This window comes from Narcine bancroftii, chromosome 1, assembly GCF_036971445.1.
Source record: "Narcine bancroftii isolate sNarBan1 chromosome 1, sNarBan1.hap1, whole genome shotgun sequence".
In the NCBI taxonomy this organism is placed as follows: Eukaryota; Metazoa; Chordata; class Chondrichthyes; order Torpediniformes; family Narcinidae; genus Narcine; species Narcine bancroftii.
Genome location: NC_091469.1, coordinates 214000466 through 214028459, shown reverse-complemented (window position 1 = coordinate 214028459; position 27994 = coordinate 214000466). Strand labels below are relative to the sequence as shown.

The following is a 27994-nucleotide window of genomic DNA, read 5'->3' as shown; positions in this document are numbered from 1 at the left end:
AATATATGGAATCAGTAAAAGAATGGCAATTATAAGAATTTAATGAAATAAAAAGAATTAAGAGTGCAGAAGAAAAAATGAATAAAATAGAGATGGTCATATCAGATATAGGAAAAAGAGTGGACAATGTGGAAGAACGAGAAACAATTGTAGAAATGGAAGTAGAGGACTTAAAAGAGAAATTAGAAGAATCTAATAAAAAAAGTTAAAGAGGCATAAGAGCTGTTAGCTCAGAAGATAGATATAATGGAAAACTATAATAGAAGAAACAATATAAAGATAGTGGGCTTTAAGGAAGATGAAGAAGGCAAGAATATGAGAGAATTTATAAAAGATTGGATCCCCAGGGTCCTAGGAAGACCAGAATTACAGGAAGAAATGGAAATAGAGAGGGCACATAGAACACTAGCTTCGAAACCACAGCTGCAGCAAAAACCAAGATCCATTTTAGTAAAATTCTTAAGAAATGCAACAAGAGAAAATATATTGGAGAAAGCAATGAAGAAAATAAGAGAAGACAAAAAGCCACTGGAATACAAAGGTCAAATTTTTTTTTTCTATCCAGACATAAGTTTTGAACTCCTGAAGAAGAGGAAGGAGTTCAATACAGCAAAAACGATCCTATGGAAAAAAAGGATATAAATTTATGTTAAAGTATCCAGCAGTACTTAAAATAGTTATTCCAGGGCAACAAAACAGACTATTCTCGGATCCGGAGGAAGCACGAAAATTTGCAGAACAACTACAAAACAAGCAGAGAGATGAAGACATGTAATGAGAGTAAAAACGACCACGAACTATATGTATGTGTGTATATGGGTATACATATATAGATGTGTATGTATATATGTGTGTACATGAGTGTATCCGTGTTTAGAGGAAAATATATAGAGTATAGATAAGAATTAATAAGGGAATGAAAGGAAACAGAGGAAGTAAGGAGGGAATTTAAAAAGTGACCTTTGTTATATATGAAAATTGAAATCTTTTCCGAGGGGGCTGGGTGGGGGGAAATAGCGGTCACTGCAAAATCAGTTGACACTTGCGAGTGAATTCGCAAATCCAAATGGAGAGGGGAGATGTGGTTGCCCGACAAGGGATAAAGGGCAACTCAGGAGGGGGAGGGGAGAATGGGGTTAAAGAAATTTTAGATAGGAGAATAAGGGAAATGTTTGATGTTTTAGAAATGTTGTCTTATAAAGTGTTCAAAACAAGAAAGCAGAAATGGATAAGAAGGAAAGGTGATGATGAGGAAACGGAAAGGAAAGATAAACAAAGTATGAAATGGCTACGTTGAACTATATGACTTTAAATATTAACGGAATACATAACTAAATCAAAAGGAAGAAACTGCTAAATTTACTGAAAAAAGAAAAAATTGATATAGCATTCGTGCAAGAAACACATTTAACTGAAATGGAGCATAAGAAATTAAGGAGAGATTGGGAAGGACATGTAACAGCAGCGTCATATAATTCAAAAGCTAGAGGAGTAGCTATATTAATCAGTAAAAATGTACCAATTAAAATAGAAGAGGAAATAATAGATCCAGTAGGGAGATATGTAATGATAAAATGTCAGTTATATTCAGAGTTTTGGAATTTACTCAATATATATTCACCTAACGAAGAAGATCAAAAATTTATGCAAGATATTTTTTTGAAGATAGCAGACACGCAAGGGAACATATTAATAGGAGGGGATTTCAAGCTTAATTTGGATTCAAATATGGATAAAACTGGGAAAAAAATTAACAGAAAGAACAAAGTAACCAAATTTATAATTAAATCGATGGAAGAAATGCAACTTTTGGATATATGGAGGAAACAACACCCAAAGGAAAAGGAATATTCATATTATTCGGGTAGACATAAAACATACTCAAGAATAAACCTATTCCTGTTATCAGCTCGTATGCAAGATAGAGTAAGAAAAACAGAATATAAAGCTAGAATATTATCGGACCATTCACCTTGATATTGACAATAGAGTTAGAGGACATCCCTCCAAGAATGTATAGATGGAGATTAAACTCCATGCTACTTAAAAGGCAGGATTTTAGAGAATTCATTGAAAGACAAATTAAAATGTACTTTGAAATAAATACGGAATCAGTGAAAGATAAGTTTATACTATGGGATGCAATGAAAGCGTTCATCAGAGGGCAAATAATAAGTTATGTAACCAAGATGAAGAAGGACTACAATCAGGAAACAGAGCAGTTGGAAAGGGAAATTGTAAATATAGAAAAAGAATTAGCAATGAAGGAAGACACAACTAAAAGAAGAGAATTGGCAGATAAAAAAATAAAATATGAAACACTACAAACATATAAGGTAGAGAAGAACATAATGAAGACAAAACAGAAATATTATGAACTAGGGGAAAAACACACAAAATTCTAACATGGCAGCTTAAGACAGAACAAGCTAAGAGAATGGTATTGGCATCAAGGAAAAAAGACAAACAAATCACATATAATCCAACGGAGATTAATGAAAACTTCAGAGAATTCTATGAACAATTATACCAAACTGAAAACGAAGGGAAAGAAGACAAAATAGATGAATTTTAAACTAAAATTGAACTATCAAAATTACAAATAGAGGAACAAAATAAATTAACAGAACCATTTGAAATAGTAGAAATACAAGAGATAATAAAAAAAACTACCAAATAATAAAACACCAGGAGAGGATGGATTCCCAATAGAATTTTATAAAACATTTAAAGATTTATTAATTCCTCCCCTCCTGGAAGTAATCAACCAGATTGACAAAACACAAAGCTTACCAGATTCATGCAAAACAGCAATAATTACAGAAATACCAAAGACAGGGAAAGATCCACTCGCACCAGCGTCATATAGACCAATATCTTTACTTAACACAGATTATAAGATAATAGCTAAACTATTAGCAAACAGATTAGCCGATTATGCACCTAAAATGGTAAATCTAGACCAAACTGGATTTATTAAAAAAAGACGAACAACAGACAATATTTGTAAATTTATTAACTTAATCCATGCAGTACAAGGAAACAAAACTCCAACAGTAGCGGTTGCTTGAGATGCAGAGAAAGCCTTTGACAGAGTAGAATGGAATTATTTATTCAAAGTATTGCAAAAATTCAGTCTACCAGAGAAGTATATTAATTGGATTAAAGTATTATATCAGGGGCCATTGGCGAAAGTGACAGTAAATGGATATATATCAAAGCAATTTAATTTAAGCAGATCAACAAGGCAGGGATGCCCACTATCACCCTTAATGTTCGCGTTAGCTATAGAACCACTAGCAGAATTGATAAGAACAGAAAATAAAATAAAAGACAAGGAATATAAAATCAGTTTATTTGCAGATGATGTTATAGTATACTTAACAGAACCAGAATTATCAATAAAAGAATTACATAAGAAATTGAAGGAATATGGTCGGGTTACAAGATTAACGCAAATAAAAGTGAAGCAATGCCAATGAATAATGTGGATTTCTCAAAATTTTAGAAGGAATCACCATTCAGATGGCAAATGCAAGCAATACGATACCTAGGTATACAAATAAATAAAAACCTTGGCCATCTATATAAATTCAATTATTATCCACTAATGAAAAAATTACAGGACGATTTAGAGCATTGGAAAGATTTACCACTAACACTAATAGGAAGGATAAACTGTATTAAAATGAACATTTTCCCAAGGATACAATACCTATTTCAGGCATTGCCAATACACTTGACAGAGAAATTCTTAAAGGAGTTAAAGAAAATAATAAGGAAATTTTTATGGAAAGGGGGGAAACCGAGGATAGCACTAGATAAATTAACAGAATGGTATAAACAAGGAGGCTTACAACTGCCAAGCTTTAAAAATTATTATAGAGCCGCACAATTAAGATACCTTGCAGATTTTTATCAAACAAGGGAAAAGCCAGATTGGACTAGATTAGAACTAGATAAAATAGGGGAGAAGGTACCTGAACATATATTATATAAATGGGATGAAAAATTGGTACAACGTAGGAGTTCTCCAGTATTACATCATCTGCTCAATATTTGGAAGAAGATTCATGTAGAAAGGAATAAAACAAATTACCAATTACCAAAACTAATACTGATGCAAAATCAGCTAATCCCTTTTACAATAGATAACCTTTCCTTTAGAGAATGGGAGAAAAAAGGGATCAAAAGAATAGAAAATTGCTTTTCAGGAAATAAATTATTATCCTTTGAACAAATGAAGGATAAATATAATATAACTCACGATACAGTGTTGGCATACTACCAACTGAAATCCTACTTGAAGGACAAATTGGGAAGTAGTCTGAGGTTACCAGAGGGAAGTAATTTTGAATATGTGATTACAGATACAATGATAATCAAAAAATTTATAACAAATATGTATATTAAACTGCAAGAAAAGGAGAATGAGGAAACAAATGGTAAAACTAAACAAAAATGGGAACAAGATTTAAACATAAAGATAAAGAAGGAAACATAGAAGTTATGCTCTGGAACTATGAGAAATACAATAAACACGAGGTTACGTATGATACAATATAACTGAATACACAGGCTATACATTACACCTCAAAAGTTAAATAAATGGGACCCATCAGTATCTGACAGATGTTTTCATTGTAAAAAAGAAATGGGAACAACAATTCATTCAATCTGGACATGTGAGAAAGTGGAAACATTTTGGGAAGATCTAAACCAGATATTAAATAAAATTACAGAAAACAATATACCAAAAAACCCAGAGATCTTCCTCCTAAGTAACATAAAAAAACAAAGAATTTGGACTTGATTTGGATGGTGCACAAAAAAGATTTGTTATGATAGCTCTAGCCGTAGCAAAAAAATGTATTATGTCAACCTGGAAATTAGAAGATAACTTGAGAATACAACAATGGTATATAGAAATGAATAAATGTATTCCATTAGAAAAAATAACATATAGTTTAAGAAATAATATTGAAATATTCGAACAAATATGGGAGCCTTGCATTAAATACAATAGCGAAAACCTACCGGGGACAATCATTACCTAAGTTAACGGAAGGAAAAGGAAATGAAAAGAATGGACTCAGTAGAATTTCTGGTGTATTTTTATTGAATGACAACATTGTCTGACTGGTTAAATGTATCCTAGATTGTATACCTTAAATGGACGGGAGGGGGGAGGTAGGGAGGGTGGGATGGGAGGAGGGAGGGGGGGGAGAAAACGACACTGTATATATTTGAAAAGGAAAATGTATGTATCTTGGTCAATGTGGTTTATGGTGTGAAAAATAAAAAATAAAAAATAAAAAAAAACTGTCATTGCAATCTCCAGAAAAAAAAAAGATTATTATATGAGAGATTGAAACAATATGGACAAGTAACAGGTTAGAAGATTTATTGGGATAAAAGTGAGATTTTGCCATTAGTTGTTGGTGATTATACTCAATATAAGAAAGTTGCTCAATTCAAAAGGCCAGATCAAATTAAATATTTAGGAATTAAAATTGATAACCAGTTAGGCAATTTATGTGAACAATTATTTACCTTTATTTAATAAGATTAAAGAGGATTTAAATAGATGGAAAGATTTACCGATAACATTAATTGGTTCGGTTAATTGCATTAAGATTAATGTTTTTCCTAGAATTCAGTATTTTTTTCAATCTATTCCTTGTTAGGTGCCTTTAAAATTTTTCCAAACATTTAAATTCTATAATAAGAAAGTTCTTGTAGAGAGTTAAAATGGCTAGGGTTTCTTTGCAAACATTAACTTGGAAATTTTAATTGGGAGGTTTGCAACTCCAAAATTTTCAAAATTATCATAGAGCAGCGCAATTGAGGTTTGTTAATAGAATGTTTGATTTGGGTAATTTGTTAGTGTAGGCTAATAATGAATTATCTAATTTTGGTGAGAAAAATATGGGGAAATTTATTTATCAATGGATTATAAAGTTATTAATTACTAATAATGGTTCACCGATTTTGAGACATCTTACTGAACTGTGGAATAATATTAATGAGGAGATATGTACCCAGGGGAAAATTTCAGCTAAAACACCTTTATATCAGAATAAATCTTTTCCTTTTGCTCTTAATAATCAGATTTGGAAAATATGGAATCAGAAATGAATTAAAACTGTACAAGATTGTTATTTCATTTCTTTTCAAAGAATGACTGAAAAATATGAAATTCCAAACAATGCCCTTTTTAGTTATTGTCAAGTTAAGTCATTGCTATTGGATAATTTTTGGCATACTTTGAGATTACCAAGACAATCAAGTTTTGAAATTTTACTTACGGAAGGTGGTAAAAAGAAATTATTTCTGAAATGTATACATTGTTAAAAAGTAAGATGCCTAAATTAGATATTCATAAATCGAGATTGAAATGGGAAAAAGATTTGGGAATTACAATTGACCATGATGATTTGAGATCTATTTTTAAGAATAGTACATCTTAGATTATTAACATTCGATATAGATTAGCTCATTATAACTTATTTTCTCAATTGTATTTAACTCCTCAGAAAGTAAAGAAATATAAATTAATTTCTTCAGATTGATGTTTTCGATGTTTTAAAGAAGTAGGTTATTTTTACATTTGAGTTGGGTATGTGATAAGGTTCAATTTTTTTGCAGACAGCTTAAGGAATTTTTTGAGAAAGTTTTAAAGTTTCAATCACCAAATAACCCAACATTGTTTTTATTAGGTAATGTTAAAAGGTTAAGTTTGATTTTAAGGTTGACTAAGTACGAAATTGGGTTTTTAAGGTTGGCAATATCTGTTGCAAGAAAATATATAGCTATTACTTGGAAAGCGAGATTGATTGGGGTTTGCAGAGGTGGCATCTAGAATTGAGGTCATGGAAAAAATAACGTATTATTTAGGTGATAATTATCATTTTTTTTCTAAAGGTTGGAGCCCCTATTTGAACTCTACGTGATAAATATGTTGAATTCCCTGAAGCTCGTCGTGGTAGGGTTGCTTTGATCCATAGTGGTTTATTGTATTTTTGATGTTAAATCTCCATTTTCTTTCTTTTTTCCTTTCTTTTGGGGTTTTGGGGGTGGGATGTGGGTGGGTTATAGGGGTTGGGAGTCGGGGGAAGGAGGGAAGGGGGTATCCGTTGAACATTTAAAACTTTAAATGAAGTATTCAAAAAAAAGAACTGGCGAACACTCTAGAGGTAGCTATCCACAACGCTGAATCGTTCTTCAACGAGCATGTGGCCGTATCGTGGGGAACAAAGGGGGCTGCCATTTTGGGAGGCGGGATCGCAAACCCCTTTCCCACCCTGATCTGACCACCACTGCCATTAGTGACCACCCAACTTGCTTCTTCTGCGGGCAGGCTAAGCACCCACAGAAACACTGTCCTGCCAGCGATGCAGTCTGTTCCAGCTGTAAGAAGAAAGGACACTTCATGAAGGTCTGTAAGTTCAAACAAACCATGGCCTAGCAGTGCCGTGTGCGAGCGGAGGCAGCCACGTTCAATGATGTCACTTCCACCGCCACTTACGTAGACCTGGCATGTCCACACATGCATGCCACTGAGACCGCCGACCTCGATAACTTCACTTCCGCCTTCTCCCTTTTCTCTTCCAGTGAATGACAATGGATCCGCGTGGACATCATGGGAGCCACCATCTCAAGTGCCATCTTATCAGTCCTCTGGCGGCCAACGGCACTCCTCAGATGATGAGTTGACTCTGGTATCGGTAACCCTTGATCAGGTCAGACCTCATCAACTCTCCAGGGCCAGGATGGACATTCCATCATTCCACCATTCCAGGTAAATGGCTGCCCCACCACTTGCCTATTTGACAGTGGAAGCACAGAATGCTTCATTCACCCAGACACTGCACAACACTACTCCCTTGGGGAGAAGACCGCCAGTCATAGTGTCTCCTTAGTGCCCAAATCCCACTCAGCAAAGGTCCGTGTCTGTTGTATAGTAACACTGACTGTCCGGGGCATGGTATATCGTGACAGTACACCTCTCGTACTGCCACATCCTACTTGGATTAGACTTCCAGTGCAACTTAAAGAGTGTCACCATGGAGTATGATCGGCCCCTCCTTCCTCTCACAGTCTGTAATGAGCAGTTTTTAAACCATCTTCCACCTCCCCCTCCACCACAATGTGGCCAACCAACAGCCCCAAACCCAATCACCCTGTTCACCAATCTCAACCTGGACTATAATCCTGTCACCACTAAAAGTCGGCGATATAGTGCCATGGACAGTGCATTTATTAAGTCACAGGTGAGATGCCTCATCACAGAGTACGAGCCCCTGGAGAGACCAGGTAGTGGTGGTGAAGAGTGGGGAGAAACACCGGATGGTCATCCATTTCTCCCAGACCATCAACAGGCTCAGTCGGCTGGATGTATACTCCCTGCCCCACATAGCCAACATGGTGAACCAAGTTGCAAAATACAAGGTCTTCTCCACCATGAACCTTAAGTCTCCATACCCCGAGGACCCCCAATATACCACCTTTGAGGGGGGTTGACAGCTTTATCATTTTCTGAGGGTCTCCTTTGGAATCTCGAATGGAGTTTCAGTCTTTCAGAGAGAGATGGATCGGATGTTGGACAAACATAGGCTGCGGGGCACTTTTCCATATCTTGACAATATCACCATCTATGACCATGAACAGCTTTAATTTGACATATACCACAGGAAGTGTGTCTTCAACACACGTCACCTGGCTATACTAGGCTGTGTTGTGGAGAAGGGAGTCATCAGCCCTGATCCCGATCCCGACCGCATGCGCCCCCTGTTAGAACTTCCACTTCCCCACTGCCTCAGGGCCATGAAAAAGGGCCTGGGGTTTTTCTCTTGTTGCGGTCAATTTGTCCCCGGCTATGTGGAGAAGGCCCGACCCCTCATCAGGGCTACCATTCTCCAGCTGTCGGCAAATGCCCACGACCATATCAAAGCCAACATTGCAAAGGCCACGATGCACGCCCTGGATGAATCCACCTCATTCCATGTGGAAAACGATTCATCAGACATTTCCCTGGACACCACATTTATCCAGTGGGCAGGGCTGTAGTGTTTTTTTCACACACCCTCTAGAGGCCCCATATCCGGCACTCGTCCATCTAGAAATAGGCCCAGGCCATCGTTGAAGAAATAAGGCACTGGAGACATTATCTCGCCAGAAAGCATTTTCTGCTGCTGACTGACCAATGGACAGTCACCTTTATCTTTAACAATCAGCAGTGGGGTAAAATCAAAAATGATAAAATTCTGAGGTGGAGAATCAAGCTCTCCACCTACAATTATAACATACTGCATCAGCCCTGAAAGCTCAACGAGCCCTCGGACACCCTGTCTTGGGGGACTTGCATCAGTGCGCAGATGAATCGATTGCAGGCACTGCATGACGTCCTCTGCCACCCAGTGAATACCCTTTTTTTTTCCACTTTATCAAGTCCTGCAATGCTCCATTGAAGACATCAGGACTCTGACCAAAAATTTCCAGGTCTGCGCGGAGGGCAAACCACATTTCTACCACCCCAACCAGTCACACATGATTAAGTCCACTTGCCCCTTTGAACATCAGAGCGTAGACTTCAAAGGGCCCCTACTCTCCACAAACTGCAATATGTATTTCATCATAATCATCGATGAGTACTCGTGGTTTCCTTTTGCCATCCCTGCCTGGACATGTCTGCAGCTACTGTCAATAAGGCACTGAACAATCTATTCACCCTCTACAGATACCCCTGCTACATCCACAGTGACAGGAGCTTGTTCTTCATGAGTGACGAGCTGCATCAATATTTGCTATCCATGGGCATTGCCTCTAGCCGGACCACCAGCTATGACCATAAAGGGAATGGCCAAGTGGAGTGGGAAAATGGCATGGTCAAGACGGCAGTACTACTGGCCTTAAAGTCCAAGGGACTCCTTGTACTCCACTGGCAAGAGGCTCTCTCAGAAGCGCTCCTTGATACCCAGTCTCTCCTGTCTCTAGCCACAATTGGAACACCTCATGAGAAACTCTTTACATTCCCCAGGAGATCGTTGTCAGGAACCACCTTACTTACCTGGCTGCCATTCCCCGGCTGGTCCTACTCCACAGACACGTCTGGACATATAAGTCTGACCCTCTGGTCAAGAGGATCCAGCTGCTCCATACGAACTCACAGTACACCTACATGGCATACCCAGATGGGCGCAAGGACATGGTACCTATCCAGGACCTGGCACACACAGAGGAATCTGGTCTCCTCCCCTCCACAACCAGCCAACAGGCACGCACCCGCTTAGCTCTCCAGGCCCCAACTTCCCAACCCCTGCCACCTTTGCCAACCTGATAGTTGACACACACACACGCAACCCCCCAGCCCAGTCAAGTACTCCTGAGGGCCAATTGGGATGGATCAGCTGAAACTGACAGAGACCACTGCAGACCCCCAGATGGGGTATCACTGGTCACAATGCCAAAGAAGACTGCCAGACAGACTGAACTTATGAGGGACAGCTGACCACACCACACACCCCGGGATTTTTTAAAAAGAGGGGGTGAAGGTGGTGAAACCACTATTGTACATATTTGTCATATGTGACTTATATGTCCTTTCCTGGTTGACCCTGCTCTCACTGGCCGGCTCGTGACTCCTCCCCTATCTTCCCCATAAAGGCTGTCTTGCCACAAGCCTGCCCCCAGTTCGAGACTGGGTCAGTGTGAGTGACTAACACAGGGATGCTGTCCATCACTTGCTAACAAAAGCCTTCAGTTTCGATCACTTCAGTCTTTGTGCAATTGATGGTGCATCAAAACCCTGGTGATCTTGTCCTTCAACTTCAGACCTAACCACTCTAAACTCTCCTTGCAGGAACTCATCAGCCTTCCAACCTGCATCATTGGTCCCTACATCTGGCTTCTCACCCTCCCTCTTGAGAATGCCATGAACTCTATCTGAAATATCCCAAGACCCTGGTACCTGGGAGGCAGCATACCATCCGGGAATCTCAAAGCCTACCACAGAACCTCTACCTGTTCCCCTCTCTATGGAATCCCCTCTCAGTGCTGCATGCTCCCTCTCCTCCCTCTCTATCTCAACCACAGGGCCAGACTCTGCGAGAGACCTGACTGCCAGGTAGATCATCCCCACCAACAGTATCCATAATGGGATATGTACTACTGAAGGTAAGAGCCACAGGAGAATCCTACACTGCCTGTCTGTTCCCTTTCCCTCTCCTGCCACCCATCTACCTTCCTCCTGCCTTCTTGGTGTGATTGAGTCCCTGTAACTCATCCCTATCGTCCTCCCGATTGATCCAGAATTCCCCAATGGTTTGTTAGGGCCTGCAAATGGAGGCATCTCTCAGAGATGAAGTGTTCAGGGATGATGTTAGCTTCCCTGACAATCCACATTATGCCAGAGAAGCATGGCCCTGCTGGTTGCCATTCCTAAATAGAGAAAAATACATGGGAATAACCTATCCTTACCTGGGGTTCCTTGCAGATCCCTTTGTTCCGCGACAAGGTTGTACTTACCCCAACTCCTGCACCACCAGTCATCGAGGCTTCTCAACGCAAAGCGTCAAAGTGCCACTGTCACACTGGCCACTACCACAATGGTCACTCCAGTGAAGCCCTTTAGTGGCTCCAGCTAATTAGCCAATGGAGAAATTTGAACAAGCTTTTCCAGTGCTTTTTTTTAAATGCTCCTCTTCTCATTCCAATTCCCGCTCTTGCAATTCCCGACAAGAAACACGACAGTACAGAAATAGTCCCTTCAGCCCATCTTGTCTGTGCAGAATTCTTATTCTACCTTGCCTTATCGACCTGCACCCAGAACATAACCCTCCATGCCCCTCCCATTTATGTACCCGACCAATTTTTTTCTAAAATGTGACAATGGAGCCTGCAGTGACCACTTCTCATTCCATCGTCTCGCCACTCTCAGCGTAAAGAGGTTCCACCTGATGTTCCCTTTAAGTATTTCACCCTTAATCCACATTCTTATTCTTGCATATTCATTGAAGTTTGTTCTTTAATTTCTCATTTATCCTGACATAAATCTCTTGTTTATTTACAGCATTTTATGCACCTGCACTAAGGTATTCAAAATGGAAAAGGATTATTTGGATGAGTTTCTCAACATGATTCCTGTCTCAGGGGATATGATGAAGGGCACCTATGAAAATGACATGATCTATTCAACTGATTTTAATACCAAATTTATGTTCGATCCATTTAACACTAGGTAAACCTTACCTAAAACCTCACTGTAATAGGAGTCCCAGTGACGCCACATCTGTTTCATTATCCAATCGTACATGATCGTGTAAAGAACATTTTGAATTCTCTCAGTAAAGGTCATGTCATTGGAAAGCTCTGACAGAGTGGCCGGTACATAGGAAGGGGGAGCTGGCAACTGTCCACAGAGTCTCTCTGCTGTGAAGGCTGGGGTGAATCGCAGAGTGAAGATGAAAGGCACCCCCAGCTTCAGCGCCAGGAGGTCCCCACAGGGAAACACAGGGTCGATCAGCACCACTTCAAACCTGCTGGCTCGCAGCTTCTGCATCAGTGTCCTGTTCCTGAGTAGCCCATCACATTGCTCTTTGCTGAGTTTTTCCATCTCCCCCACCACTGCAGAGAACCTTCTGTATGAACTCCAGTGGGATAGTTGTGGTTTCTCGTAGAGCCAGAAGTCCAGATTTGCCATCAGTACATCATTATACATCTTCGCGGTAAATGGGACTTGAAATATTTCGAAAGTTATCGGTGAGGGTTCCGAAAAGTTGATGAAAGGTGTCGCTGACCGAACGGCCACCGTGACGTTGTGGCCCCTCTCTATCAGTTTGTGGATAATGGATTTTAAATTAATCCAGTGGCTTGCATCGGCGGACCAGATCAGCACCTTCCCTGCACCGACACAGGGCAGGGAGAGGATCGCTACCAGCAGACATCTGAGCTGCATGGCTCCCACCAGCCCAGACTCTGACCCCACCCACCCCCACCCCCTTAATCACTCCAGTTCCTGTTGCCGCAACATAAGTTAGTACAGAAATCAAAGCTCATTTTGGCACGAAAGGGAAAAGGAATTAAAAAATCCCGGACTGGACCTCAGGTACTTGAATTCTTTTGGTTCACGTCAATATTAACATCCAGCCAACGAATTGGGCAGAATGTTTCCATTGCTGGGGTGACTGTCTGTGGGCTGTGAACCTGGTCAAACACCTGTCCCAATTTAATCCACCAACATGCAGAACTTCAGATATCACGTATTATTCCTTATAATTTCTCTGTTTAAAAATCCATAGGATGTGAATTAATAATGTTTAAATTTAGCATAATGCACCATTCGGAACAAAAATAATGTTTTCCCAGAGAATTCAACCTCAAGAATGACCTGCAGATTTCAACCTGGTAGGTCATCCCGCTCAACAATATCCAAAAAGGTATCGAAGGGAACAGCCACATAAATATACTGCACTGACCTTTCTCTCTTGTCTACCTTCTTTGTGCCTCCTAGGTGTGATTACGCCCCAGGGGCAATTCCCTTGCATAGTTTGTTACAATCTGATGTTGGATGAGTGACAGATTATGTTGTGTTTGTATTGTCCATAGATATGTTTTGTGGAGATAAATTGAGGCAGGTTTTTACTTCGTGTAGATCACACATTAACACTTAAAAACAGATCTCATTTAAAATACTGGAGCTCTGCTCAAGCCAGACAGGGTGGATCCTGGGGGCCTTTGCAAAAACTTTGGGGAGTGCCCAAGAGACTTTACTAATAGATTGTTGTTTTGAAAAACAACTGATGAAGGAGATCAGAGGAGGAGTTTGGATGAGAGCTCTGGGTGAGAGAGGTGGAGGGAGAATTCAGTTCTGCAGTTCGACAGTCAGCAGCACCAGCTGGGACTGGAACAGGACAAGCTGGAAAGCTTGTGGAAAAACCCCATTGGGAAGATGGGTTGTGAGTGCTTAGTTCAGCCTGGTCAAAGCCCTTGTGGTTCATACGAGAGGAGAGGACTGGCTGCCTAATGTTTCACATGAAACAAGTGAAACAAAAAGGAATTCCGTGGTGACATGAAAGAAAGAAGTTATTACCTGGGAACCCTGATGGGGCAAGTTTCTTTAGCAAGACACTGAAATGGCTGGTTACAAGGAATCAATTGTGGGTGTTCAGCGAACAATAAATCTCTCTCTGAAAACTGACAAGAACCTTGCTGAGATGTTACTATTTACCTTTCAAGCATCAAAGCCTGGTGAACTTCATAAATGTTAAATTCTGTGCACAGTATAAGAATTGCCCACAACCAGTGAACTTGGAGGATTGAGAAGTGAGACTGTGAATCAAAGAACTTTTCTGAACTTACATTACATACACATGTACTTCGAATTAGAAGGGGGATAAGTTATGTTCGATAAGTTAATAGTAATAAGTTATAGTTTGATCGTGTTTTCATGTTTAAAGATCATTAAAAGCGGTTTTTGTTTAAGTAACCATTTGTCTTGGTGAATTTCTGTTGCTGCTGGGTTTTGGGGTCCTCTGGGCTTGTAACAGATGCACTTCTCAAAGATTAAGCCACCAAGGATACTGTTGCCTTCCCTGATGACCCACATTCTGCAAGGGGAGCATGACCCTGCCCTGGCTGTCTATGAAATAGAGAAAAAATTAGTAAAACTTATTCTTTCCTGTGCCTCCTTGTTGAATGTTTTATTTGCTTAAAAAGGTTGTCCTACTGCCTCTGTTTGTGGAAGCCTGCTAAGCCAAAGCCTCATAAAATCCTTATGCTGGCCGCACCCACAGCGGTTGCTCCATTTAAGCCCCACCCTCATCACCCATTCCCTTTAGTGGCTACAACTAATTATCCAATGGAGAAATTTAAACAAACACCTACCTATGCTGGTGATTTTTAGAAGCTTGTTTTCTTGTTCTAAGTACTGCCCTTGCAGTGCCTGAAGAGAAATAGTACAGTGCAGCGCGTTGTGAGCGAGCACAGTGAAGAGATTAAGACAACAGGCTGTGAGCTCTGCTGTCACAACTGCTTTAATTTGAATCTTGTTCTGCAAGCCTTTAAGCCCCATCTCAGTCCCACCCTTAACGTCCCGATGTTTGCGTCTTGATGGTGCAAGCGCATATGCGACCTTCTTGCCTGGACCGGAAGAGATGACCCCCAGATCCCATCCATGCCGCTGCTGCCCCACCGACTGTGGGTGACAAACGGAGCCGGTTCTCCACTACAAGAATGTGCGTTGCTACACAATCACCCCCCAGAACTGACACCAATGCCCTTGGGATGCATCACGGGAGAGGCATGCTGTTTTGGCTGCCAAAATCTACGCACTGGTGGGGGAAATTGTACTGGCTGAGATAAATCCACATGTGCTGGTTTTAAACAGTCCAGCACAAATGACTCCTCTTTGCCCCCAAATGTCAAGGGTGAACATTGAAATGTTTCTGTGCCACACACTGAATGGGCCCTCATAAGGTCATTGAAGGGGAGTCCTGTGTGAGCCCTGTGCATGAACACATACTCACAGGAAGACAAGCCCGAGTGTAGTTGCAGGGTGTTTGACCATGTCTCGATGGCAGGGATGGTGCGATGGAGCCCAGTTTGTCACGCAGCTGCTCAAGGACGATGGTGGTGTTGGCATCATGCTTGGTTGCTGAGGTGAGGATTTGTCCCAGCACTGTGATGGTCTCTCCGTAGACTAGTTCAGCCGAGGAGGTCCAGATGTTGTCCTTGGGCATTCTGCGAAAGCCCAGGGGAATCCAGTGCAGCCCGTCCACCCAGTTGGGCTTGTCAAGGTCTGCCGTCAGCGCTGATCTGAGATGGCGGTGGAAATGCTCTTGAAGGTAGTAGCTGTTGGATGATGCAGCGGGGTGCCCAGTAGTCTGGAGAGTCGTGTCCACAGGGCGGAGGTGATTTATGCTCCCTAGTCGATCATAATTTCTGTCAGGACACCAAAACAGAAGACTCAGGTGGAAAGGAAAGTACTGGCGCATGATTCTGTAGAGGTGTTCGGGATGGTATGGCCTCCGCCCAACGAATGAATCTGTCCATCACTGTGTGCAGGTAGCGGGATCCTCAAGAGATAGGCATGGGTCTGACTATGTCTAGGTGGATGTGCTTGAAACTTAAGGTTGGGCTGTCGAAGGGTTGGAGTTTGTGCTTGGTGTGCCCTGGACCTTGGAGGCCTGGCAGTCTGTGCATTTCTTTGCCCAATCCGTAAGCTGTTTACGCAAACCGTGCCAAACAAATTTTGTGGATACTATTCGTTCTATTGTGTGAATGGAGGGGTGCGGTAACCCATGGATTAAGGGTGGGGCTGGCCAGTGGAAACTGTAGAGAAGCGGGTGCCATCAGCATCAAGCAGGAGGTCTTGGAGCTGCAACCCTGTGATTGTCATCCTGAAGCTGAGTGTCTCCAGGTCGTTCTGCTGTGTCCAATCTTGGTGGTCAATGCCCTGTGACTGTAGGCCTGGAAAGTGCATTGGCAACCACATTGTGCTTTCCAGAGAGGTATCAGATAGCAGTGGTGAACTCAGAGATGTAGGACAAGTGTCTCTGTTGTCAGGCAGACCATGGGTCGGAGGACTTTGCAAAGGTAAAAGTAAGTGGCTTGTGGTTGGTGTAGACTGTGAAGAGGCGCCCTTCAAGGAAGTATCAGAAGTGGTGGACAGCCAGGTAGAGGGAGAATAGTTCTCTGTCAAATGCACTCTACTTCAATTCAGGTGATTGCAGGTGTTGACTGAAGAAAGTGATGAGTTGCCATGAGTCATCAATGAACTGTTCCAGGACAGCAAAGATGGCCATGTTGGATGTGTCGACAGTGAGGATTGTCGGTACATCTATCCATGGGTGAACCAGTATCGTAGTGTGGGCCAGGGATTCTTTAGTCTGTGCGCCTCCTCTGTCCATTCAAACTTCTTCCACAAACCCGGCATTAATGTGAAGAGAGAGTGCATAACCTTACCCGCTGCAGGGATGAACCTGTTGTAGAAATTCACCATGCCCACAAATTCCTGAAGGCCTTTCAGTGTCATTGGTTTGGTGAACTGCCGGATGGCATCAACTTTGTCTGATAAAGGGGTGGTAGCACCAGCTGGGGTGATCTTGTGGCCCAGAAAGTCTATCTCCGTGAAGCCGAACTGGCACTTCTCTGGATTTACGGTGAGGCCAAACTGTGCAAGGCAAGTGAACAGCTGATGAAGGGACATCATGAGTTCTGCAAGCGAACTACTGCCTACCAGGATGTCGTCAAGGTAGATGAAAAGGAAAGGCAAGTCTCTACTGAATTCGTCTACGAGGCACTGAAAGGTCTGCACTGTATTTTTCAAACCTAATGGCATGCGTAGGAACTCGAAGAGGCTGAACAGGGTGATGATAGTGGTCTTTTGGACATCATCTGGGTGTACGGGGATCTGATGTTATCCCCGAATTAAGTCGACATTGGAGAAAAATTTTGTGCTGTGAAGATTTGCTGTGAAATCCTGGATATGGGGAATTAGGTAGTGGTCCGGTGTCATTGCATCGTTGTGACATTGTAAACACCACAGGATCTCCAGCTGCCATTGGACTTGGGCACCAAGTGGAGGGATGAGGCCCATGGGCTATCAAAATGATAGACAATGCCCAGCTCCTGTTTGTCTGGGGCCAGGTGGTGGGTACGTGAATGCCACGGTGGTCCAGTGGTAGCGATACGATGTTGGACGCCATGTTTGAGCATGGCTGCCATGAACTGTGGGCGCAGAACGGAGGGAAAGTCTGTAAGGAGTTGGCCGTTTTGGTCGTGCTTGGACTCCACGGAAGCAAACTGAGTGTACGGTTTGTTTGATCAGCCGAGGGGCACCGTGTGGCAAGTCTGAGTGTGGACTAGGCACTTGCCCTGGAGATCGATGTGTAGGGAGTGGGCCCAGAGGAAATCTGCATCAAACAGGGGTTTCTACATCAAAGCAAGAGTGAAGGACCATTGGAACGTGCTGTCACTGAAGCGTACAGGAATACGCCTTTATCCAAAGGTTCGGATGGCAGTGATATTGGAAGTCTGAAGGGAAGGACCGTGGGGTCTAGTGCTTATCTCGAGCACCAAGGCAGTTTGACACTAATCTTTGCCCCCGTGTCCACCAGGAACTTTTTTAAAAAAACTTTATTTAAAAAAACTTATCAAACAACGTAAAATCAATAACAATAGGAAAAAGATTTTTATACAGTATAATAAACCCCCCTTTCTCCCTCCTCCTCAGCCAGTCCCCGTAAGGAGAGCCAAAAAAAGTCATAAAACATATACAATATTTTAAGATATTTCCAAACCCATATATTCTAAATACAATAAAATAAACCCCCCTCTCTCCCTCCTCCTCAGCCAGTCCCCATAAGGAGAGCCAAAATAAATCATAAAACATATACAATATTTTAAGATATTTCCAAACCCATATATTCTAAATAAGATGACCACATTTTAACAAAAAAAGAGTAATTATAATGTAAATTGTATGTTATTTTCTCCATATATATATATACACAAGATCTCACTTCATTATGCCAATGTACTATATTAATCTCTACATTATCTTTCCAAGTAATTGCTACACATTTTCATGCCACAGATAACACCAGACAAACAACTGCAATTTAAAGTTTATCCAACCCCAATCCAGTAAAAGAAACTGGGTAACCCAACAAAAAAAAATCACTGGATCTAATGGTAATTTAATTTTAAACAATTTCTCCAAAACCAACCTAATTTTTTCCCAAAATGGTTGTACCTTATCACAGGACCAAACTGCGTGCAAAAAGGTTCCAGTACTTAATCCATATCTAAAACAAGAATGCGAATTACTAAATCCATATTTTTTTTCAATTTCTCAGGAGTCAAATATAACTGATAAAAACAATTATAATTAACCAAACCATATCTTACATTAGTCAATTTAGTTAACCCTGCATAACACATAACCTCCCAATCCTCTTGAGATATACATTAAATCACGTTCCCATTTATTTCTAGATTTCTCCAAATTTGCTTTTTCCATACTTTCCTGTAACAATCGATACATATTTGAAATAAAACCTTTCTTTGGCATAAAGGAAATCAAAGATTCAACTTTCATTAACTTAGGTAAACTCATCTCTTTGCCATAAATATCCCTTATCAACACTCTGAGTTGATAATACACAAGTAAAGAATTTACCGATCTATCAAATTACTCCTTTGTCCACTAGAAACTTGCAGCCTGAGATGCTGTGCCAGACATTGAGAAGGCTATTTGGTTGGCCAGCCACTGCAGCCACTAACGGCGGCTGGCCACATCATTTCCCAGGAACAAACATGGCTGACGGCTTCTGCGGGCAGAGGTCCCCCAAATGTTGGTGATAGAAACACCATTTGGGATTGGGCCTCTCCATCTTTTGATGGGGTGGGGCCTGCTCACATGTTGGACTAGATTTGGGCATTGTTCTCGGTGGTGGCCGCAAAACACAGTTGGCGGAGTCTACGGCTTCGCATTTAGAACAGTAGAGAACATCTACCCATGCAGCAAATTTGCGGGGGTCGCTGAAGTCCGTGTCAGCCAAGAGGAGCCTGATGTTCTCGGGCATCTGTTCAAAGAAAGCTTGCTCGAACATGAGGCAGGGCTTGTGCCCTTCTGCCAGCATGAGCATCTTGTCCACTTGGGCAGAGGTGGGTTCTATAACCTAGGCCATCCAAGCTCAGGATCCAGGCTGCTCATTTGTGTTGTGAGAGGCCGTGCATGCTCATGAGGAGGTTTTTTCAGACCCATGTATTTACCTTCCTCCAGCTGTGCTTAAGTGAGTTAATTGACTCGAGAGGCGGCTTCCTGGTCGAGCGAGCTGACGATGTAGATGTATCTCGTCGAATCGGAGGTTATCTGTTTGATCTGGAACTGGGCCTCTGATTGGCCGAACCAAGTGTGGGGCCTGATTATCGAGGAAGTTGGCAGCTTCCATGCAACAGCACCTACAGCTGCTTGTTCCATTGTTTTGAGTCTTCAGGACATGGAGACTCGCCAGGGGTCACCAATGCAGCGGGTTGTGAGCGAGCGCAGCGAAGCGAAGAGACTGAAACAACAGGCTGTGAGCTCTGGTATCATAACTGCTTTAATTTGAATCTCGCCCCATCTCAGTCCCACCCTTATGTCCTGACGGTTGCATCCTGATGACACAAGCGCGTATGCGACTTTCCAGCTTCATCCAGAAGAGATGGTCACGCGACGCCATCCTTGCCACGGCTGTCCCGCTGACCACGCACGACAAGCAGGGCAGGTTCATCACTACAAGAATTTGCTTTGCCACAACAGCACAGAAATACTTCAGCCCAACTTCTCTGTATGGAACTATAATTCTGCCTTGCCTTATTGACCTGCACCCAGAACAAATCCCTCCATACCCCTCCTATCCATGTACCTGTTCTAATTTTTCAGAGTTTAATATGGAGCCTGCAGCTCATGCCACACTCTTGCCACTCTCAGTATGAAGAACTTTCCCCTGATGTTTCCTTTGAGTTTACTTTGGCTTGGCTTCGCGGACGAAGATTTATGGAGGGGGTAAAAAGTCCACGTCAGCTGCAGGCTCGTTTGTGGCTGACCAGTCCGATGCGGGACAGGCAGACACGATTGCAGCGGTTGCAAGGGAAAATTGGTTGGTTGGGGTTGGGTGTTGGGTTTTTCCTCCTTTGCCTTTTGTCAGTGAGGTGGGCTCTGCGGTCTTCTTCAAAGGAGGCTGCTGCCCGCCAAACTGTGAGGCGCCAAGATGCACGGTTTGAGGCGTTATCAGCCCACTGGCGGTGGTCAATGTGGCAGGCACCAAGAGATTTCTTTAGGCAGTCCTTGTACCTTTTCTTTGGTGCACCTCTGTCACGGTGGCCAGTGGAGAGCTCGCCATATAATACGATCTTGGGAAGGCGACGGTCCTCCATTCTGGAGACGTGACCCATCCAGCGCAGCTGGATCTTCAGCAGCGTGGACTCGATGCTGTCGACCTCTGCCATCTCGAGTACCTCGATGTTAGGGGTGTGAGCGCTCCAATGGATGTTGAGGATGGAGCGGAGACAACGCTGGTGGAAGCGTTCTAGGAGCCGTAGGTGGTGCCGGTAGAGGACCCATGATTCGGAGCCGAACAGGAGTGTGGGTATGACAACGGCTCTGTATACGCTTATCTTTGTGAGGTTTTTCAGTTGGTTGTTTTTCCAGACTCTTTTGTGTAGTCTTCCAAAGGCGCTATTTGCCTTGGCGAGTCTGTTGTCTATCTCATTGTCGATCCTTGCATCTGATGAAATGGTGCAGCCGAGATAGGTAAACTGGTTGACCGTTTTGAGTTTTGTGTGCCCGATGGAGATGTGGGGGGGCTGGTAGTCATGGTGGGGAGCTGGCTGATGGAGGACCTCAGTTTTCTTCAGGCTGACTTCCAGGCCAAACATTTTGGCAGTTTCCGCAAAGCAGGACGTCAAGCGCTGAAGAGCTGGCTCTGAATGGGCAACTAAAGCGGCATCATCTGCAAAGAGTAGTTCACGGACAAGTTTCTCTTGTGTCTTGGTGTGAGCTTGCAGGCGCCTCAGATTGAAGAGACTGCCATCCGTGCGGTACCGGATGTAAACAGCGTCTTCATTGTTGGGGTCTTTCATGGCTTGGTTCAGCATCATGCTGAAGAAGATTGAAAAGAGGGTTGGTGCGAGAACACAGCCTTGCTTCACGCCATTGTTAATGGAGAAGGGTTCAGAGAGCTCATTGCTGTATCTGACCCGACCTTGTTGGTTTTCGTGCAGTTGGATAATCATGTTGAGGAACTTTGGGGGACATCCGATGCGCTCTAGTATTTGCCAAAGCCCTTTCCTGCTCACGGTGTCGAAGGCTTTGGTGAGGTCAACAAAGGTGATGTAGAGTCCTTTGTTTTGTTCTCTGCACTTTTCTTGGAGCTGTCTGAGGGCAAAGACCATGTCAGTGGTTCCTCTGTTTGCGCGAAAGCCGCACTGTGATTCTGGGAGAATATTCTCGGCGACACTAGGTATTATTCTATTTAGTAGAATCCTAGCGAAGATTTTGCCTGCAATGGAGAGCAACGTGATTCCCCTGTAGTTGCAATCCACTGAAGAGGTACTGGGCTTCTCCTCCAGGAAAAACAAGGACTGGTTTGACGAAAACAGCCAGGAAATCCAGGAGCTGCTGGCAAAGAAGCGAGCTGCCCACCAGGCTCACCTTACAAAGCCGTCCTGTCCAGAGAAAAAACAAGCCTTCCGTCGCGCATGCAGCCATCTTCAGCGCAAACTCCGGGAGATCCATAATGAGTGGTGGACTAGCCTCGCCAAACGAACACAGCTCAGCGCGGACATTGGCGACTTCAGGGGTTTCTACGAGGCTCTAAAGGCTGTGTACGGCCCCTCACCCCAAGTCCAAAGCCCGCTGCGCAGCTCAGACGGCAAAGTCCTCCTCAGCGACAAGATCTCCATCCTCAACCGATGGTCAGAACACTTCCAATCTCTTTTCAGTACCAACCGCTCAGTCCAAGATTCCGCCCTGCTCCAGCTCCCTCAACAGCCCCTAAGGCTAGAGCTGGATGAGGTTCCCACCCTGGATGAGACATATAAGGCAATCGAACAACTGAAAAGTGGCAAAGCAGCAGGTATGGATGGAATCCCCCCAGAAGTCTGGAAGGCTGGCGGCAAAACTCTGCATGCCAAACTGCATGAGTTTTTCAAGCTTTGTTGGGACCAAGGTAAACTGCCTCAGGATCTTCGTGATGCCACCATCATCACCCTGTACAAAAACAAAGGCGAGAAATCAGACTGCTTCCTTTGAGTATTTCACCTTCAACCCACATTCTCTTATTCTTGTGATTTCATTAATGTTTCTTCTTTAATTTTGAATTTATGCTGACACAAATCTCTTGTTTATTTATGGCATTTTACGTACCTGCACAGATGCATTCAAAATGGAAAAGGCTTATTTAATTAGTTTCTTAACATGAGGGAGGTGTACCAGGATGGCACAGGTCATTTGGGTGTAATTGGGCTAGTGGGGCAAAAGGGCCTGTTACCGTTCTGTATGCCTAAATTTAAATGTTTTAAAAATTAAAATTGGCCTTGACTGAGGGGATATAGTGAAAGATATGCATGAAAATAACCATATAACCATATAACAGTTTACGGCACGGAAACAGGCCACGTCGGTCCTTCAAGTCCGCACCAGTTCACTTGAACAACTCCACTAACTCAACCCTCCCACTCTCTGCCCATAACCCTCCAATCCCCTCATCTCCATGTACACATCCAACCTTCTCTTAAATGACAGAAGGGACCCTGCCACGACTATCTCTTTTGGAAGATCATTCCATTCTGCCACCACTCGCTGAGTGAAAAAGCATCCTCTAATATTTCTCCTAAAGTTTTTCCCCCTTACCCTTAACTCATGTCCTCTTTTTCCAACCTCCCCTGCCCTCAGGGGAAAGCATCTACTTATGTCTAGTCTATCTATTCCTTTCATAATTTTAAATACATCTATCAAGTCCCCTCTCAGCCTTCTACGTTCCAATGAATAAAGTTCCAATCTCCTTAATCTCTCCCTGTAATCCAGATGCTGTAAGCAAGGCAACATCCTTGTAAACCTCCTCTGCACACTCTCCACCTTATCTATATCCTTTCTATAATTTGGAGAGCAGAACTGAGCACAGTACTCCAAACCTTGGCCTCATCAATGCCTTAAACAGCCACAGCATCACTTCCCAGCTCCTATACTCTATTCTATGATTTATGAAAGCCAGCATACCATATGCCTTCTTAACCACCTTGTCTACAAGGGAATCCTCATGGAATTCTGTCCCATAACCCACAGGTCCCTCTGTTCCTCTGCTTGCCTCAATGCCCTCCCCTTAACTGCATATGTCCTATCCTGGTTATTTTTACCAAAATGCAGCACCTTGCACTTGTCTACATTGAATTCCATCTGCCATCTTTCAGCCCACTCTTCCAAACAAACCAAATCCTTCTGTAATCCAAGAAACCTTCCTCACTATCATCCGAATATTTGCTTATCCAGTTAACCACACCCTCCTCTAAATCATTAATATAAATGATAAACAAAGGATCCAGCACCAATCTCCCTGAGGCAGCCTGCTTGTCACAGGCTTCCAACCTGACAGACTGTTGTCCACCATGACTCTCTGCTGTCTATCTCCTAGCCACCTCTGAATGCATGTCACAATCTCTCCACTAATTCCTCGTGACTGAACCTTCCTTATTAATCTTCCATGCGGAACTTTATCAAAAGCCTTACTAAAATCCAAATAGATCACATCCACCGCTCTACCTTCATTCACTTTTTTTTTGTCACTTCCTCAAAAAACTCAACAAGGTTCATCAAACATGACTTTCTTTTTACAAACCCATACTGGGTGCCCCTAATCATTCCCTGTCTATCCAGATGTGCATATATACTATCTCGTAGAATACACTCCATAACCTTCTCCATCACCAAAGTCAATCTTACTGGTCAATAATTACTTGGCCTACAACTAATGCCTTTTTTAAACAACGGAACTATATTTGCAACCCTCTCTGAAAAATCACTGTCAGTGTCCCCAGTATTTTTTCCCTGGCCTCCCTTAAAGTCCTGGGGAAAATCCCATCAGAACCAAGAGACTTATCCATCTTTATTGACCGTAGAAACTCCCAAACCCTCGCTTTACTAATCCCTATCCTCTCAATAACTAAGCCCTTTGCCTCTCTTATCTCATACAGCCCAATGTACCTTTCCCTCGTGAATTCAGAGGAGAAAAAATTGTTTAATATTTCTCCCATTTTATATGGTTCCTTACATAGGTCACCCCCAGTCCCATCATCCAGTGGATCTATTCTATCCTTAACCCACCTTTTACTGTTCACGTATCTGTAAAAACTCTCTGCAAATCCCTTCTCGTTTCACCAAATCTGGCCTTCTCCCACACAAAGACCTTCAACCTCAGACCCAACCTATCTCTTTCCGTCATTAAGCTAACGCTAATGGACCCGTGATCACTGGATCTGAATTTCGCTCCAACACTCACCTCCGTCACCTGCCCCATTTCATTCCCAAATAACAGATCAAACACTGCTCCCCCTCTAGTGGGTGTCTGAACATATTGCTGCAAAAAGCAATCCTGAACACAATGCATAAATACTAAGCCATCCTGCCCACTTACTGACTGCGTTTCACAATCTATGTTTGGAAAATTGAAATCCCCAACCAACACCACCCTATTCCTACTGCACATCTCAGCTATTTCCTTGCACATTTGCTCTTCTAGTTCACTTTCCCCATTTGGAGGGCCTATAATATACCCCTATAATAGTAACCTCATCCTTCTTATTTTTCAGTTCTACCCACACTGCCTCCCTCGATGAGACCTCCAGTCTATCTTGCCTCAGCACTGCTGTAATATCTTCCCTGACAAGTAATGCCACACCTCCCCCTCTTACTCCACCAACTCTGTCACATCTAAAGCAGCGAAATCCTCGAATATTTAACTGCCAGTCACAACCTTCCTTCAACCACGTATCGCTAATGGCCACAACATCATAATGCCACGTGTCAATCCACATCTTTAGCTCATCCAACTTCCTTACTATGCTTCTCGCATTAAGATAAATACATCTCAGGGATCTCCTCCATCCTACCTTCTGCCTATCCTCCTTTCTACCTTTCTCACAATTGACACTACAACATCTTTTTACTTCCTGCAGTTCCACCCTCAAATTATTTAAACATACCTCTTTCTTTAGCCTACAAACCCTCTCCCTGGTGTCTTGCCGAACTTGAAACCCTGTCCCCCACCATACTAGTTTAACCCACACCACCCCCCCCCACCCCCACCCCCAGACAGCCCTAGCAAATGCCCCTGCCAGGAGACTGGTCCCTCTGTGATTAAGATGTAACCCATCATTATGGTATAGGTCCCATCTCCCCCAAAAAATGGTCCCAGTAGTCCAAGAACTTGAAACCCTGTCTCTCACTCCACCCCTTTAACTGCGTGTTTAACATCCACCTGATTCTATTTCTGCCCTTATTGTCACGTGGCACAGGAAGCAATCCAGAGATTACACCCTTCATGGTCCTCCTTTTAAGCTCCCTACCCAACTCCCTATACTCATTCTGCATGACCACTTCCTCCTTCCTTCCAACATCATTGGTACCAACATGTACCACGACCTTAGGCACCTTACCCTCTTTTTTTAGGATGTTCTGAACACGCATAGTAACATCCTGGACCCTGGCACCAAGGAGGCAAACCACCATCTGGCTTTCCTTATCGTGTTCACAAAAACCTCTGTCTGTCCTCCTAACCATTAAATCCCCTATGACTCTCGCCCTTTTCCTTTTATCCTTAACTTTCTGGGATACAGAGGTTGACACCACAACTCTGCCCACCATAGTCTGACTATCCCCCTCCTCAGTACTCAAGGTGGAATACCAATTTCTGAGGATTTCAGACTCAGGTGCACATGAACTTGACCCCTCCCTTTCCTCTTCCTAACAGTAACCCATTGTCCCTCCTCTCAGGGCCCCTATGCAAGCACCTGCCTGTACGAGCTGCAGCTCAAGCTCCCTAACTCAGTCCCTTAGACGCCACAGCTCAGCACCCTGTCTATTCAACATATTACAGATTTTAATACCTACATGTTAATTTTCAAGTTTATGTTCAATCCATTTAACAGTAGGTAAACCTTACCTAAAACTTCACTGTAATAGGAGTACCAGTGATGCCACACCCGTTTCATTATCCAATCATACATGATCGTGTAAAGAACATTTTGAATTCTCTCAGTAAAGGACATGTCATTGGAAAGCTCTGACAGAGTGGCCGGTACATAGGAAGGGGGAGCTGGCAACTGTCCACAGAGTCTCTCTGCAGTGAAGGCTGGGGTGAATCGCAGAGTGAGGATGAAAGGCACCCCCAGCTTCAGCGCCAGGAGGTCCCCACAGGGAAACATAGGGTCGATCAGCACCACTTCAAACCTGCTGTCTTGCAGCTTCTGCATCAGCGTCCTGTTCCTGAATAGCCCATCACAATGCTGTTTGTTCAACACTTTCATGTCCTCTACAATTTCAGAGAACCTTCTGTATGAACTCCAATGGGATAGTTGTGGTTTCTCGTAGACCCAGAAGTCCAGAAGAGTATTCATAAAATTGTCAAACCTTTCTCGAGTGAATGGCACTTGAATCACTTCATACTTTATCAGTGAGGGTTCAGTCAAGTTGATGTAAACAGTCGCTGAATGAACGGCCACCGTAACATCATGGCCTCTCGCCAGCAGTTTGTGGATAATGTATTTTAAGTTAATCCAGTGGCTTCCCTCAGCAGACCAGATCAGCACCTTTCCCGCTTTGAATTTATGCAGGGAGCAGAACGCCATAAGCAACCAAATCAGCTTCAAGTTTGTCAATAGGAGTGCTCTGCTCTAGTGATCAAATTTATGTCCGCACCTTACAAGTAAGACAAATCATATCTTTTCTCATAGAAATCGTGGAGTGGATCGTGAACTTAGGGATTGGAAGGATGAAAAGGGTGTGTGGAAGAACATAGGAGCTGTTATCAGATCATGAGTTTATTGTCCGGTACATTGTACCATCCACAGATTCCTGAATAATCAATGAACCAAAGATACTCCTTACTTTTTGTGCAGCGCTATTTTTATTTATTTATTGGTATAAGGTGGTTGATATCAATGTTTGCACTTTGTGGGGGACTGAACTGACTGCAAGAAAATAGAAGCGGAAGCTATCGGAAGGCCTTTAGAGAAATAGACAATGCCTCCTAAGAAAGATAAACTGACTGTTACTTTTCTAGAGCTTGAATAAGAGAAACAAACTGATAAAGAAGAGAGGCCAATGTGGTGGAACACCACCGGCTTACTGCAGGGGTAATACCTGTACCTGCAGGTGTGTAAGGGGACAGGACAACACCTGGCTGGCTGTCAATCAGTCAGCCTGAAGGGATCAAGCCCCACCCGGTCGGGTGTC

General features: G+C 43.0%; 2 protein-coding genes across 3 annotated transcripts in view; both read right to left on the bottom strand.

Moving 5' to 3' along the window:
• LOC138739019 (UDP-glucuronosyltransferase 2A1-like) overlaps nt 1-12993 on the bottom strand; it is a 53510-nt gene extending 40517 nt beyond the window's left edge. For both annotated transcript variants that reach the window (XM_069890362.1, XM_069890372.1), the window contains exon 1: nt 12250-12993. In XM_069890362.1, coding sequence (XP_069746463.1) covers nt 12250-12955 — 706 coding nt within the window. In that variant the 5' untranslated portion in view covers nt 12956-12993. The remainder of the gene's footprint in view (nt 1-12249) is intronic.
• A 13653-nt stretch (nt 12994-26646) lies between these two features.
• On the bottom strand, nt 26647-27387 carry LOC138753963 (UDP-glucuronosyltransferase 2A1-like). The gene has a single exon (XM_069917642.1). The coding sequence runs from the start codon at nt 27385-27387 to the stop codon at nt 26647-26649; it is 741 nt and encodes a 246-aa protein (XP_069773743.1).
• Nucleotides 27388-27994: the final 607 nt, after the last annotated feature.